The 15,016-nt window shown below is 43.4% G+C and overlaps 4 protein-coding genes across 4 annotated transcripts; all 4 read right to left on the reverse strand.

Annotated features, from left to right (window-relative positions):
* Positions 1-1,191: 1,191 nt before the first annotated feature.
* On the reverse strand, positions 1,192-2,686 carry wu:fa19b12 (WRNPLPNID domain-containing protein). Its single transcript, XM_030371027.1, has 2 exons — positions 2,254-2,686; positions 1,192-2,049 (listed from the first exon to the last, which is right to left on the reverse strand). Exons 1-2 carry the CDS (start codon positions 2,629-2,631, stop codon positions 1,888-1,890), a joined length of 540 nt encoding a protein of 179 aa, XP_030226887.1. The 5' UTR covers positions 2,632-2,686; the 3' UTR covers positions 1,192-1,887.
* A 1,085-nt stretch (positions 2,687-3,771) lies between these two features.
* Positions 3,772-9,398, reverse strand: carnmt1 (carnosine N-methyltransferase 1). Its single transcript, XM_030370219.1, has 8 exons — positions 8,436-9,398; positions 7,467-7,662; positions 6,693-6,859; positions 6,226-6,366; positions 5,023-5,201; positions 4,764-4,877; positions 4,502-4,605; positions 3,772-4,279 (listed from the first exon to the last, which is right to left on the reverse strand). Exons 1-8 carry the CDS (start codon positions 8,582-8,584, stop codon positions 3,917-3,919), a joined length of 1,413 nt encoding a protein of 470 aa, XP_030226079.1. The 5' UTR covers positions 8,585-9,398; the 3' UTR covers positions 3,772-3,916.
* Positions 9,399-9,470: 72 nt separating this feature from the next.
* LOC115553729 (serine protease inhibitor 2.1) lies at positions 9,471-13,145 on the reverse strand. Its single transcript, XM_030370220.1, has 6 exons — positions 12,993-13,145; positions 12,024-12,678; positions 11,857-11,927; positions 11,526-11,722; positions 9,999-10,143; positions 9,471-9,883 (listed from the first exon to the last, which is right to left on the reverse strand). Exons 2-6 carry the CDS (start codon positions 12,670-12,672, stop codon positions 9,689-9,691), a joined length of 1,257 nt encoding a protein of 418 aa, XP_030226080.1. The 5' UTR covers positions 12,673-12,678; positions 12,993-13,145; the 3' UTR covers positions 9,471-9,688.
* A 301-nt stretch (positions 13,146-13,446) lies between these two features.
* LOC115553732 (dual specificity protein phosphatase 26) lies at positions 13,447-14,963 on the reverse strand. The gene is made up of 3 exons (XM_030370223.1): positions 14,639-14,963; positions 14,172-14,383; positions 13,447-14,065 (listed from the first exon to the last, which is right to left on the reverse strand). Exons 1-3 carry the CDS (start codon positions 14,815-14,817, stop codon positions 13,857-13,859), a joined length of 600 nt encoding a protein of 199 aa, XP_030226083.1. The 5' UTR covers positions 14,818-14,963; the 3' UTR covers positions 13,447-13,856.
* Positions 14,964-15,016: the final 53 nt, after the last annotated feature.

Here is a 15,016-nt window from a genome sequence, read left to right on the forward strand (position 1 = left end):
ATAATAATCAATAAAAAAAATATTCTGCGTTATACGCTACTTTTATTTTAAAAGCCACCATGGGTTTCTTCGGGTCCCTGGCCCCGGGGACGTCGTCTGCGACCGGTGTTACCAAGTCCAGGTTACTTTTTGAGGAGCCTGGACGTGAGCACCCCAGTGCGGCCCAGTCATGGGTCGTTCGTCCCCATCCACGGGCCTCCTGTGGTCGTTATCCAGGACCCTGTCACCCAGACGCTCCGTGATGGGGTCACATAGGACTGCACTGGGGCTGTGGTCCTGGGGAACCAAACCGACACTAAGCTGAATTTACAAAGGGATTTAACCATTTAACAGTTTAGAATTACATGATTTACGATCTAAATTGCTATTAACAACCTCGAGTTTAATAACTAACCAACATGGTGGCCTAATATCTTATCAATGAGCCGGGCTACAAGACCCTATTCTAAAGGTCAAGAAAATTCTTTCAAACAGCCTTGACAAGTTAATAACCCACCTTAAAACACAAATGACATTTTCCATTGTGGAATGAGAACAGCATGTGTTTGACCTGCCATTTAGTGGGTAAATATTAACTTATAGCCTAATTGCTACAAGTATAAACATTGGATTGCCTTCCCGTGCCCTAATAGACAGAACCAAAGTGTCTGTGATTTTAATAAACAGAGGGTTAAGGCCTAAAGTAGTTACAAGTACTACTTGTAAGTGATATTGTGGAAAGTAAAATGTGGTGGAATGTGAGATTCATAGTCATACACATGCCCCACGGTACAATATAGTAACATTAAGTCTATATATAATAAACTGTACTAGAATTTATTTACTTTAATAAATAAAAAAATTCCCATTTGTGTTGACATTACACCCCTTTCGACTATTAGCCCAAACCCAAAACTTCCTGTCAGGACTTCCGGTCACCAAATCTCGATTTATTTTTATATCTTTTGATTGGGTTCCATAATGCATAATATTGCATGCCCTGATTAATCATGGTTCCCCTGCTGAATAATTATACATACTCCACATTGTCACTTATTAAAGCAGATGCATGTCGATATAACTTCCCCATCTTCTCCGCTTGATTCAATTAGTAAAATTATGTTTTCTTATCAGGTTTGTATGTGGTTAAAACACGTCTTTTGTGTGCTACTGTTTTCCAACCAACTTGCTAAGAAAACTAAAAACACACAGTTGAGGATAAAAACGTTTATTGTAAAAACTTTATACAAATGTCCTGACAGTGTTCTACGAAGAGCAGTACCATGACCAGTAACACAACATAAGGAATTCAACACGGCCGGTTAAGAAACAATGGAAGTCTATCATATCTCTGCAATTCAAAAAAGTGTTTGCATTATTCGCTTACATCTTAAAAGGGAAGGGTGGACAAGAAGACGTTTTCAGATCTGAAATACATGTACAAAATACAGCCAAACTACATTCATGATGCAAGAGCAATATGGAATTGGAGATCACATCAAAACAACAAAAGATGGACGAGAACAGTTAACCAGAATTGATTGGCTTGGAGTGCAAGCATTTTTATGTATTTCAAGTCTAGTGGGTGCATTATGTTTCCGCATCGCTCTCTATGTCTGACTGTGTCGGTTGTTTGTGACTTATATCTGGAATTATGTTAATACTGTCAAAAAAAATAAATAGGATGTTCGACTTGTGTCTAGACTGAAAGAGATGTAGGTCTACATGAAGAACCAAAGAAGAATTCTGGAATATTTCCAAAATCAAAACAACAATATGCAGCCTCCTCAGAAGCGACCTCAACACATGGAATGTTGTCAATGACTTTTTTTTTAGCAGAAACAGAAGGGAAGTCAGTTTATCACATTGTTATAGACTAGTGTATCGACGGTTTTGTGTTGACGATATTCATGTTTCCATGCCATCTTTCGCAGTCACATTTTTCCTGGACTCTGATTTGGAGTCTTCATCCTCCAGGAGCGATAGATCTAAGGCAGGCAAAGGGGTTCTCCAGAACTGGAAATAGTTAAAACTGATGTCTTCGCTGTCGTCGTTCTTGTCGTTATTTGGCTAATTGATGGCAAAAAAGAAAGAAAAAAAGATTTTGATAAGATACATGAGTATCACAGATAATACACTCAAATACTATTACCACCACTCCGACTCTTTAGTGGCACCTAGTGGATTATTTATGCTATTGCACCGGCCTCGGTGCACAATGGTTTTACGCCGTTGTTCTAAACGACGAACCGCAAGTTACATGTATGAACTTACTTTAGCAACTTTTGGAACGGTCTTCTGAGGCACATCCTCATCATCCCGAGCACGTTTCTTGGCGATGTTCCGCGTGGGAGACGTCGACCGATCTCGGCTGCTACTAGAACTGTCGGCCATTGCACTGTTTAATGCGTGATTGCCTGGATCATCCGTTGCAGGTTTGCGATTAAGAACTGATTCCTGCACGTCTGCCTCTTCAGGGGAATAGGGTCTCTTTCTGCAGCGGCTTCCCAGGAGAGCTTGCAGAGATGGCGGATCAACTGGCCCAGATGTAGCGCTGCCTTTCAGTTGCATGTCTAGACTACAAAGTGAACCATAACACGTCTTAGTAGGAACTCCGCCAAACAATGCGTCTTCTGCACGCCTTTTAGTCATGAAGGCTGTGTTCGGTGAATCAGAAATCGAGGCTATCTCAATAAAGTATTGTGCTACTGTTTTCTTGCCGCCACCGATGTCGCATGTATGTTACCAATAAGGAAACGAGTAACGTCTCAATGACCAATGGGAGGGCTGAGATCTGCTAGCCCCGCCCACATGGCAGCTCCATGCGGGCCTTTATTTTCCTAACGTCGGTAACTCGCGATGCATCTAATTGTCAAATGAAACAATGATCACCTGTTAACCCACATAAAACTTACCACGTGAACAATCTGAACGGGCTACCTAAACGCAAAGTCGAGAAACGAAAGAGACTATATGCGGTTCACATCATTTTCTTTAATGTTTATTGCAAAGTCATAGTAGAAAATACAATTAGTACTGATAATGGTGTCCAATCATACAAAATAAGTTTAAAACAACTTCGTATCCCTATGACAGGGCTGTGGTGATATTTCTCTGGATTCAATGAAAAATAAATACCTTAATACGTAAATGAGATGCACAAGTCACAATCAGTCCAAATACATTTTCTCCCCCAAAAAAAACAAAAATGCGCACAAAAAGTATTTCAACATCGGATTAAAAATTGACTTCAAGACAAAAGTCCCTCCGGAACAAAGAAGGAGTTTGGCAGGTGATGGGTCAATTTGTCTCTCTTTTGAGGTACTGTGTGGATAAAAAATCAAACTGAATGAAAATCACATGATGGTGTCCATACTCCCTTGATCGTTTCGTTTTAGCGTTCCTCAAATACATTTATTTGACCCCAATGCTGCTTTAAGTCGGCAGCTCTGGCGATGGCGGTCATGTTTGTGAGCGTGTAGGATCGTTGTGTGTGTGTGAGGCCGTTGCGTGCGTGTGTGTTCGGTCGTTGTGTGCGTGTGCGGTCATTGTTTGTGTGTGCGGTCATCGTTTGTGTGTGCGGTCGTTGTGTGTGTGCGGTCGTTGTTTGTGTGCGGTCGTTGTTTGTGTGTGCTGTCGTCTGGCGTGTGTGCGGTTGTTGTGTGTTTCTGCAGTCATTGTGTGTGTGTGTGTGTGTGCGCAGTCGTGTGTGTGTGGTCGTTGTGGGTGTGTGCGGTTGTTGTGTGTGTGTACGGTCGTTGTTTGTGTGTGCTGTCGTTTTGTGTGTGTGTGGCCGTTGTGCGTGTGTGTGCCGTCATTGTGTGTGTTTGTCTGCACGGTCTTGTATGTGTTTGTGGTTGTTGTGTGTGTGTGCCTTTGTGTGCGTGTGGTTGTTGCGTGTGCGGTCGTTGCGTGTGTGTTTGTGTGTGTGGTCGTGTCACGTCAGCCCGCTCTCTCGCCGCGGGGACTTTGCACACGGCGGCGCGATGCATGCTTCATCGTCTTCCTCGCGGTCGCCGTTGGCGTCTTCCTCGCGGCCGCCGTTGGCGTCTTCCTCGCGGTCGCCGTTGGCGTCTTCCTCGCGGTCGCCGTTGGCGTCTTCCTCGCGGTCGCCGTTGGCGTCTTCCTCGCGGTCGCCGTTGGCGTCTTCCTCGCGGTCGCCGTTGGCGTCTTCCTCGCGGTCGCCGTTGGCGTACACCCGGGCCGGCTTGCGCGCCACAAAGAAGACGCAGTCGTAGACGTATCTCAGCATGGAGCGGTCGTTCTCCGTGTATGTCGTCTTCACAGACTCCCTCTCCACCTGACGGGAGGGAAAACCATTTATAGAACACAACTCTCTGATGGCGAACTTGATTGCAAATGATAAAATTACAAATTATTATATCGATTTTTAAAATAATTGTGGATAATATAAAGGACAAGAAAACAATACTGATGTTAAATTGTTTATGTTTCTTTATAAAAGGGTCATTAGAATTCAAAGAGAGATCAAACAATCCCAAGTTAACGAAGCTGTATTCACCTCTAGCTGGAAGCCATACTTAACGATAGCCGCCCTGATGTCCTCGTAGCTCAGTTCGATGGACAGCTCGTTGGCCATGTTCTCAAAGTGGTACAGCAATGGCCCTGTTGAAACACAGAAAACACGCAGGAATGATTTACACAATCAATCGGACAGACTGTAGAACATGGCTCCCTTTAGAACTCTGGTGTGGTTGACCAGGAATAGTACTCCTAGAACGTGCTGAGGTTACACGCCTGTAGCTTCTCATGGAGGGACTCACCTAAGTTGATCCAGACCCCTCCAGGCTTGAGAACCTTCCAGATGGTCTCCAAATAGTCCAACACATTGTGAGCCGTGTCTATAAAAAAGCAGGTTGCAACACAATCCCAAGAATCTGAGGGGAAAATAGAAAGAGTGTCAGAAGCCTAAACTCTTGATGCAAAGGTAAACACACGGTTCTAATACACTCAATGTTTTTTTGAGAGGCACATTGCATAAGGTGTGTGCGGGATTCGACCATATTGCCCTTCATTTCTCACCAGGTTCTGTGTACACCTCGCAGAAATCCCCCGCTACCATGGAGAAGTCTGAGGTAATGGGTAGGCTCTGGGGGTCAATGTCAGGGACGCTGACGGATCGAGTCTGGTCAGATGACCTCTTGTTGTTGCTAAACTGGTGGATCCAGGGGTAAAGGGTAAGAGAGTTCACCTTCTCGCACCTGAAGTGAGCGTCCAACAGGTAAGAGGGCAGGGGTGGATGGCAGTGGCAGTAAGAAGATCACAAGCAAAGTCGTTCTAAGCAAATGATATGTCGGACAGATGTTCAGTTAGGACGTAGAAAAAAGACATGGTTCTCCATGGAGCTAAAATGTACAAAACAAAACAATCGGCGTGGCAATAAATGCCATTGTGCTTTAAGAAATTGTAGAAGTAAGACTTGTTAGCAGTAGGGCCACTGGCAACATAACCAGATCATGGCCATTATTGAGAATGAATCCAAATCTTTAAGAGAGAAGAAAATGTGCTCTATAGATAGTTATACAAGCCAAGGTACTAATTCTTTTTTCTAATGAAACAGGTTCTGTGTTGCAAGTAACAAACATACATTTAGCATGAAAAATAAGTGTGAATGCTAGCTGATAACAACCAATGGCTTTTTTCCACCAGACTATAGCGGCCCAGCTCTACGCGGCTCGACTGTCTACCTCCGGGAGGCAGACCAGCACTGCTTGGATTTGCATTCCCATTACAACCGGGCTTCCCGCTCTACAGTGTTTGTTTAACGGAGGACGTGCTTGTCTTGAGTCGATTACATCATATTACAGATATATTTTAGCCTAACGTAATATCTGATTGATTATTTTATTAGACAATTCATATATTTGTGTTGTTTCAGACCGGCGATGTCCGCGACGGAATTCAGTTTGATGGTCAAAAGTGACACTTTTTTACGAACACAGTTAATTGTTATTATAGGTCCTAGAGCTCCCACCAGCAACCAGAGCTGCCCCTCGGAGATAGTACATCTCGCGGGTGGACCATCACGTTTAAACTGGTAGTAGAAACGCGTATCAGCGCCGCATGGTAGTAATGGGTACGGCCAAAAGTTCTGATGGAAAAACGCCACAAAAAGGGGTCTTTTGTAACTAGTATATACATAAATATACTCTAGGATATATGTCATATACTGTACTGTATATTTGATAGAGTATGTTGCATTATAACCTGAGTGTAAACTCGTACCTATTCAGCACATAGTTTGAGGAGAACAACATAAAGAAGCTCCACTCATTTCCCTGGCACATGTAGCCCAGACGGGCGATCTCCCAGGCCAGGCGCCCGAGCCCGGCGCCGGGAACCAGCACGCTCAACTTGGAAACATCACTGACACACAGAGAACACAGATGAAAAGGAATGGGTTAATACTGTCATCCCACATAGCAAGCATTGGGACAGTATTTCATCATTCATTGAGAGAAATTACAGTTTCTAATCAAAATAATAGGCACTCACAGGTTTACATTGGTCTGACAACAATTAACCCCGATTGTATTTGACAATTAACCCTGACAGTAAACTGAATGTCAAATAGCTTATCGTTTTAGATATTGAAGCAGTCATAACGCTGTCATTTTATGTGAAACATTGGTTTGACTTTGCACAGTGAAAATATGAAGAATAATTGTTCAGGGTGCGTGCGAGCCTCTCACTATTGGTCGCAGGGGAAAAGCCTCTGGATCTCCTTGATGATGGGCAGGTAGCAGGTGTCCCTCTCTGCCTGGCCCACTTCACTCCAGTCTCGAACAAACTGCTTGATGGTGGACTTAAGTTTATCCATATCAAAGATAGAGGCGGGACGCAGTTTTTTCAACTCCTCCTGGAGAATAAAGAGAGGGAGATATAATGTCCCAAAACGTTTACATCTGTCGAGATCTCAGAGCTCTTCAGGAGACCTTCGATCAACGTACCGTTAGCTGAATAATGTTTAAAGGATCTACTTTTAATAAGGATTACAGATTACGGGTGCATTCATATTCTTACAATAGATCCAGAAGGATAGCCCCACCTAGACTACAAATACTGTACAATAGTTTGCTTTTCCTGTCTGATATTAAGTAAGTAAGTAAGTATTTTATTGTCTTATTGCATTATTGCCCCCCCAGTTATTGCACTTGTTCCATCACGGAAAGCTCCCTCCATTAAGTAGCTTAATTGATAGCGGTACCAGGGAGAACTTTAATCTATTTAGCCTACAAAATGGGAGCCAGTATCTTTTGCCCAGAGGCAACAGCTCATACTCCATGTTTAGGACATGGGTTGGGTCTGTGGCTATCTTAGCACCTTGCTTCCTAACTGTGTGCTCAAAAATCTCCTTTAAGGAGGATGGGGGCTTGGTCCCCATTATTTTCCCTGCCCCCTTAACAAGGTTCTGGAGTTGTGCTTTGGGTCTTACGGTAAGGTTATTATTATATATTCCACCCTACCTCCTCACCGTACTCCATGTTCTCAAACATGTCGATACAGTTGTGGACTATTGCATGGAGGACCTCCTGGTTGTGCTCCACACACTGGCTGATGTGCGTCAGGTTAGGAAGGACACTCGGCAGTAGGGACTGATGGTGCTGGGTTAAGCTCCGATACTGACGCTGAGCACGTTTCACCTGCTCGTGGACATGGGTGCTGACACAAATGAACAAAAACAGCATTGGTAACAGCGCAGCAAGGTATATGATTGACACATGAATTTTCTTCTCATGCAGGCTAGCAATGTTTACTATAGGTATTCCCTTGTCTTCTCTCTTATAAGGTTGATCTACGCTAGCTGGAGAACAACTACATCACTAGGATAAAAAAAATACTTCAAGGAACGTCATTTGGCCAAGTATATGCAGACACGTTTTGCATGGAAATATGGCAAATCGTTTAATGCAAATTTTGCTTTGTGATCACTAGTCATTTCTATAGAAAAGCTGTTTCTTAGATTATACTGTGGTTAGCTATCCACAAGCGAATAAGACGTCGTAACGAATTTAGTGGCAATTCGCATTGAGGGCCCCATACATGAAAAAACTAAATGTTCTGATTGTATGTAATGGCGATAGACTCACAATATTTTACCTCTACGGGCACCTTGGGTAACCCACTTTGTACTTGCATACGTTTGGTTTGAGACACTTTCTGTCAAGAAGTCTGTGAAGCGTTAAAGGTTTTAGTCTTCTGAAGATATCGGACCGAAAGGAGGAGCCTCGTGATGCCGAAAGTCCGAATGGTGGCCTGGGGCAAACATCAATTACCAGAGAATTGAGGGGGATACCTAACATTTATTACCAGAGGTCTGAGGTGGCTAGCCTCTATTTCCAGAGGTCTGAGGAGGCTAGCCTCTATTTCCAGAGGTCTGAGGCGGCTAGCGTGCGTTGTGCTTCATGCGCTTTACTGTCCAGGACTATTCCTACCTGTAGTATCTGAACGCATCGATTACTCTCCAGAAATGCTGCCTCTCTAGTTTTCGTTCTTCCTCCGGGGAATATTTGATTCTTTCTTTGTTATAATTAGGTTCATCCTGGTCTCCCTCCGCTACTTCGTCCCTTGTTATTTCGGCCATGTTTCAAGGCCGCACAGATTCTATCCAATCGATAGACGAACATCATGCTTTGAAATGTTTCCAGGAAAAAGCAATCGAGCGATGCACCTTTTTAATGCTTTGTTATCATCGGTTCTCATTCATTGCACACTTCCATCTTACATTCATGGTGATCGTACAGCTTTCAAGTGACCTTTCTACAATTTAAAATGTGCGCTTCCGTGTGTATTTGTGATTGACTCAATGTTACAATTAAAATGAACAGCACTTCGTTCAAACCATGGTGCTGAATAAATAAACATGTTGACAAAAACCTAATAGCTTCCAGATCAATATATTTCAATTGTAAAAACTTTTTTCATTTAGGGGGACATTTCTATTAACAACAAGGAAACCATGCATGCTATTCAACTCTATCCCAGTATTTATTTTCACACACACACACACACACACACACACACACACACACACACACACACACACACACACACACACACACACACACACACACACACAAAGATTGGTTGAAGGGGAGCGGTGGAAAGTTAGAATAATAATGGTCAGTAGAGTATAATGTTACATATGAGATGTATTTCAATACGTCAATTATGTAAGCCAATGTGTTTTTATTCACTAAAGATAGTCAATTTGTTTAATTTGAATGTCCTATCAACTATTGTAAAGAACAAGACTGGACTAACTCTAGAGTGCGAGGGATGTTCCCTTTTGAGAGTTGAGCAGAGAAAATGAACTTTGAAGCGTTTGACTCTCGTTCTAATATTTAAACAGCACTCTATATACTCTTGTGTAATGAATGTTGCCTTATTGATACACTGTATTGTTCAAGAATGACTGTGTTTACTCGAATATAGCCTGAAAACTTGTCTCATTCATGCTCAGAACCAAGGCTGTTTAGTTCTTGGTTTATTGTTATAATTTCCCCTTTGTTTTCCATTCTTCCCCCCATTATTTTTAAATTGGTGCTCAACTGTACGTCGCAAGACTCATGATATCAACCACAAAGGGAACATGCTAATATATATATTCCATCCCTCATATTATTTTACCACACAAACACACAGTCAAACAAATATATCTCATTAATTTTAGAGGAATTATTTATCTTCAGATGTTTGGGTTAACAATCTTTCCCATGAAGAAGATGTTTCCATTGTTGGAGTCCGTGATGAGGACAATGAAAGGACGGTTGAACTTCAGGACAGGGATTTTGCGGAAGGAGAGGAGGGTGATCCCTACTCCGGTGGCGGCTGCAGCGGTGGCCCCCGCCTCGTCCACGTCTAGCGTGGCTTGGTGCACCACCTTCAGAGGAACAGAGCAGCAGAGTGAGGGACAGAGCATCAGAGGGAGGCTGGACCGAGAAAAACATGGACGCTGGTTCACGTCACGGTAAAAGTCAAGGCTTTTCTATCCTCACCTCGGAGACGCTCAGCTTCAGGTCTGAGATGCCACTGAAATCGGCGGCAGCGCCAAACATGTCTTGCATTCCCATTTCACTCAAAACGTTCTTCAGGGAGTGAGACATCTTGATGGAGAACTTGGGAACGAATATATCGGTTCGTCTGGAGAAAACAGGGATATATAGTGACTTTCAAAGTCTGATCTCAAAAAAATGCATCAGTGGAAATCATGATTGTGAACTACTACAACAAATTGCAGTTGGGTTAATTGAGGTCAATTCACGATGGCCTGTGCTCTCCATTCTAACCCCTTCAGCAGAGGTGGGTAGGAACGCGCTACATTTACTCCGTTACAAATACTTGAGTAACTTTTTGGATAAATTGTAATTTTAGGAGTAGTTTGATTGCAACATACTTTTACTTTTACTTGAGTAAATATTTGAAGAAAGAACGGTACTTTTACGCCGTTCCATTTGGCTACGTGACGGTCGTTACTTTGTTTTTTTAGATATTTTCTTTTATTACATGCGAGATCTATTTCTATCACGTGAATATTCCTTAGCCCAAGTGAAGGAGTTCAAGTACCTCGGGGTCTCGTTCGCGAGTGAGGGTACTATGGAGCGTGAGATTGGCCGGAGAATCGGAGCAGCGGGGGCGGTATTGCGTTCGCTTTACCGCACCGTTGTTACGAAAAGAGAGCTGAGTCGCAAGGCAAAGCTCTCGATCTACCGGTCGATCTTCGTTCCTAACCTCACCTATGGTCATGAGGGTTGGGAGATGGCCGAAAGGACGAGATCGCGGGTACAAGCGGCCGAGAGGCAATTGAATAACGCCTGCACACACACACAGGCACGCACGCACGCACAACGCAGAGTGGTAATCGGGAGAGTTGGGAAAATTCCCTGTGGCCCGTTAACGGGGGGCGCCGGGTCAACGTCGACTCGCAACCAATTCGGTTTTGTCTAGAGGAGTAACTGAGCGCCCCCTCCCGAAGTGGCACAGCCCAGGTCGGCATTGAACTGCGATTGGTCAGAAAGACGTTACAGCTAATGACAACATTGAACTCTCATGCAGGCTCGAACAGAGTGACACACACACACACACACACACACACACACACACACACACACACACACACACACACACACACACACACACACACACACACACACACACACACACACACACACACACACACACACGTTGATGTATTTAATTTAAAAGGATGTTATTTACATTATCTTTATTTGAACATTGCTGTTTTATATTTTGTTGGTGTCTATTTTGTACCGTTTGTGTTGCTCTGTTTATTTAAAAAATAAATCGGAGAAACTCAGTACTTGTACTCTTGAGTACTTGAGTAGTCTTTTCACTGCATACTTTTTTACTCTTACTTGAGTAATTATTTTTACGAGTACTTTTACTTCTACTTGAGTAATACTAATCTTAAAGTAACAGTACTTTTACTTGAGTACATTTTTTAGCTACTCTGCCCACCACTGCCCTTCAGATATCAAATAGATGCGTTCTCGACTTTCACGTACTTCCGTCGCATCCACTTGAGCCATTTGTTGACGTGGTTCTGGCAGATGACCTCCTCCAGCTCAGCCAAGCCTTTATCAGGCAGCACCAGCAGCATGGAGCTGGACCCGTTGTACTGCAGCTGCAGGACTGATGTGGAACTCTCCTTGTCATAGTAAGTGTTGACCTCCTCCTCCATATTCATCATCTGTACTGGAACCTGTCGGAAATCGTTTTATAATTGTCATTGGAGAGTGTTGTGTAAACATAAATCATAATTCAAACAATATAAAAATGGGATATCCAATCATCACAGCTATGGGACGATTGTGACTAGAACATGTGTGCTGGAACCTGAGTCTGTTCGTCAACATGGAAAACGTCCTCCTTGGTGTCCGTGGGGTCAAACGGTAACTCCCATTTATCTACATCACGTACATGGGTGAGGAACAGACACAATCAGTTGACCACAACAATGAGACAGACACATAGACCCAACCACTCAATTAAAACGTGCTTACCTTTGAAGTACATGTAGCTGACTAGGTACATGAGTGTAGCAGGGTCCAGGTCTTCAACCAGCTTTTCAATCTTCCCATTGGTCTTCTCTGCCACATATTTATTAATGTTGCTCACACTCTCTGTGGTGTTGTGGAAGTCGAGAGCGAAGACGTCTGCGAGGTACTCCTGCTTCACCACCTCCATGAACTGGGCCCGTGGGCTGAAGGTTTCCTGCACAAACAGGGCCGTTCCTGCACTAAGGTCCTCTTGAGAGGTCCTATTAAACCCAGTGAGGAGTGATTTGAATGCCTTGTCTACATCAGCCTGGGTCAATAAAGAGCTGTTGAAGCCCAGACCAGTAAAAAGCTGCTGGTATGTGTCCCCACGGGCCCCGGAAGACAACGCAGCCAGGGCAAGGGTCACACTTATTGGGGAGAAGAAAATGTTTTTGCCCTGCAAGTCTTTCTGAGCAGCTAATTTTTTGTACAACTGGGTGGCAAAGTCTGTGTTGGCTGAAGACACCAGTTTGAGGTTACTAGTGCTGTGATCAGACTCGTCGTGGTGGTGGTGGGCATGACCATCGTCATGGGAATGATCGCCATGATGATCACCTCTGCCCAAGCAGACCACAGCAGACAGGATCCAGATGCTCAAAGCAGCACGTATCATGGTGAACTAGGTGGAAAGATGACGGGAAGATTGAAACCATTGTGAATAAACATAGACCCCTCGTGCATTTACTAAATCGTTTGTTAGTTTCAAAAGCTAAAAGGTCATAATTAAATGTGTTCAGAATCTTAAGTCACATTTTGAGATCACATTTATGATGCCAAATAGTATTTAGCATTTCCTTAGGGTTAGGCAGACAAGGATCAGAAGGAGGTGCACACAGGACCTAGATAATAAAAGTAGTAACCAACATTTTCATTTTTAAATTGAATACATTTTTGTGTCTTTAAATGGTGATTGGAGGATGGAAGATCACTCACCTTCCCGGTTTAGAAGCCTGTATGACTACTACCCCAGACAGAGAGAGATGTTCCTTTTGGAGGATTGATCAGAGAAATTGAACTTTGAAATGTTTGTTCACTCTGTTCTATTTACAGATGATGCCATATTTGCTCTGTTTAATGATTGTTGCCTTCTTGTATTGGTCCAGGAAAAAAGTCTGTTTGAATCTATGTGGTCCGTTTGAATCCTGTGTATTCTCCAACCCGCAGTGCTCTCTCTCGCTCTCACTCTACCATTATGCAGCATTTAAAAGTACTTACAATTATTAAATGATTCGTGAGAACCACATTCTCTCTAATCTCTGTCGAAAAATATATTTCTTCACAGCTCAAACATTGTAATGAGCAGTAAGGGGTTATTATGGGGAGGAATACCCCCAACCTGCACCACACCACTGTTAGATCACACAACATATAGACACTCAGTCACCAGTCTGTGTAGCCGCAAACTTTAATTATGTTTATATTGTGATTTTAATCATCACATTCTGCAGTTTATTGGTTTGAAAAAGCGAAAAACGTCCACCCTTCTGCTTCATGTCCCTATATTAGATGGAAAATGATAATGTGTGTCAATATTGCATGGATTAAAATTATGGATTAACAACGTGCAGATGCTCCAGGAAGAACCCCGAAGATCGACCACAGTTGATGTTTGCAATTACAAACTAATACAAAAAATAACCATTGCTATACTTTTGTGTTGCCCATGACCCTGCATGAGTCACTACTAATGTTTGACATGAACAATGTCTGTTTTTTAGACAGATTATCAACCGGTCGCTCAGGGGAACCTCGCCTCTGCATGGTGTCCCACCAGTATTTGAACAAAACAAAGCTGGACTAAACATGTTTGTATTGATGAGGTCCAAAGAGTTGACCGTCTAGTTGTATAAGCTGCCTCAGGAAGCCTCGGTTTGGGACCACCCCCCTGTGGTTTTTAACAGCACATATGGCCTCAACCAGGGTCAGCCTCTGCTTCAACATGAGGTAGGCCAGGACCAGGGTGGCGGAGCGGCTGACTCCGACCTGGCAATGGACGAGGACCCTCCCTACGACAAACAAGAGGGGAGGTCGATTACTCTATATTTACTCTATATTTACACAAACATTACCCAGAACACGTCAATACATAAGTGGCAACCTTTGCGTACTCACCTCCTCTACCGAGAGCTCCGTCTATGAAGCAGGCTGCTCTCTGGAAGTTAGGACTCAGGTCAAAGTTGCAAGAGTCGCGGGCCTCAATGCCCATATATGTAATACTCGTACCCTTGTATAAATCAGCCCCAGCGTGTCGACGACATTGGGCCGCGTTCAGGACGTGGGTAATGCGCTGCAGAGATAGATCAGCCAGGTTTTCTGCACTATGCCTGGTCCAAACAAACAAAACAATGCAAAGGAAGGTCAGATATGTGTGGAGTCCTTGTGGATGACAAGAGTTTGTTTAGCGAATACCAAATAGTTTTCTAGGAATGCGCCCGGTGGATCTAGTGTTACTTAGTCTGACACCAGATATGATTAGGATTTATGAGCCTTTCCTTTTTCACATTTGAACTCATCAGGGTCATATCATAAGACTATTTATGTGCCCTTTAAAATTCCACAATTTGAATAAAGGTACTTACTGGTCTCCAATGTAAAGCTTCGGCCATACTTCATCTGCATGGCTGCAGATGGCTTTGCCAGTAAATAAAAGTCTTTCCAGTTCACCCACTGCCAATCCAGGAGAACTCAGGTCAATTTCCACTTTCCGAGCAGGAAATGTGTCATTCCAGGACGCAGGAAGTCTTGATGCGTATGACATTGTGTTTAATCAACGGTGGTCAACACGATTAGATTAGAAAGTAATAAAACGGAAGTGCCAAATTTAAGGGTTTAACTGGTTGTACTGAGGGGTTCCAGGCCGCGATGAGTGGGATCTGCTTAGGCTAGGGTGAGGCGCCCTCACAAAGAGTATGAAGAGCATGCTATGCTTTACACATCCAAATAGCCAGCTATTTAAA

This window comes from Gadus morhua, chromosome 11 (assembly GCF_902167405.1).
Source record: "Gadus morhua chromosome 11, gadMor3.0, whole genome shotgun sequence".
NCBI lineage: Eukaryota > Metazoa > Chordata > Actinopteri > Gadiformes > Gadidae > Gadus > Gadus morhua.

Coding starts and splice junctions, on each gene's coding strand:
- wu:fa19b12 (XM_030371027.1), bottom strand. CDS start 2,631: ATGACTAAAAGGCGTGCAGAAGACGCATTGTTTGGCGGAGTTCCTACT. Junction 2,050..2,253: donor CCGTTCCAAAAGTTGCTAAA/GTAAGTTCATAC, acceptor GCCATCAATTAG/CCAAATAACGACAAGAACGA.
- carnmt1 (XM_030370219.1), bottom strand. CDS start 8,584: ATGGCCGAAATAACAAGGGACGAAGTAGCGGAGGGAGACCAGGATGAA. Junction 6,367..6,692: donor CTTTTCCCCTGCGACCAATA/GTGAGAGGCTCG, acceptor TCTGTGTGTCAG/TGATGTTTCCAAGTTGAGCG. Junction 4,878..5,022: donor CGAGGTGTACACAGAACCTG/GTGAGAAATGAA, acceptor TTTTCCCCTCAG/ATTCTTGGGATTGTGTTGCA.
- LOC115553729 (XM_030370220.1), bottom strand. CDS start 12,672: ATGATACGTGCTGCTTTGAGCATCTGGATCCTGTCTGCTGTGGTCTGC. Junction 11,723..11,856: donor ATGTTGACGAACAGACTCAG/GTTCCAGCACAC, acceptor GATTTCCGACAG/GTTCCAGTACAGATGATGAA. Junction 10,144..11,525: donor CTCAAGTGGATGCGACGGAA/GTACGTGAAAGT, acceptor TGTTTTCTCCAG/ACGAACCGATATATTCGTTC.
- LOC115553732 (XM_030370223.1), bottom strand. CDS start 14,817: ATGTCATACGCATCAAGACTTCCTGCGTCCTGGAATGACACATTTCCT. Junction 14,384..14,638: donor AAGCTTTACATTGGAGACCA/GTAAGTACCTTT, acceptor TGTTTGGACCAG/GCATAGTGCAGAAAACCTGG. Junction 14,066..14,171: donor CGGAGCTCTCGGTAGAGGAG/GTGAGTACGCAA, acceptor TGTTTGTCGTAG/GGAGGGTCCTCGTCCATTGC.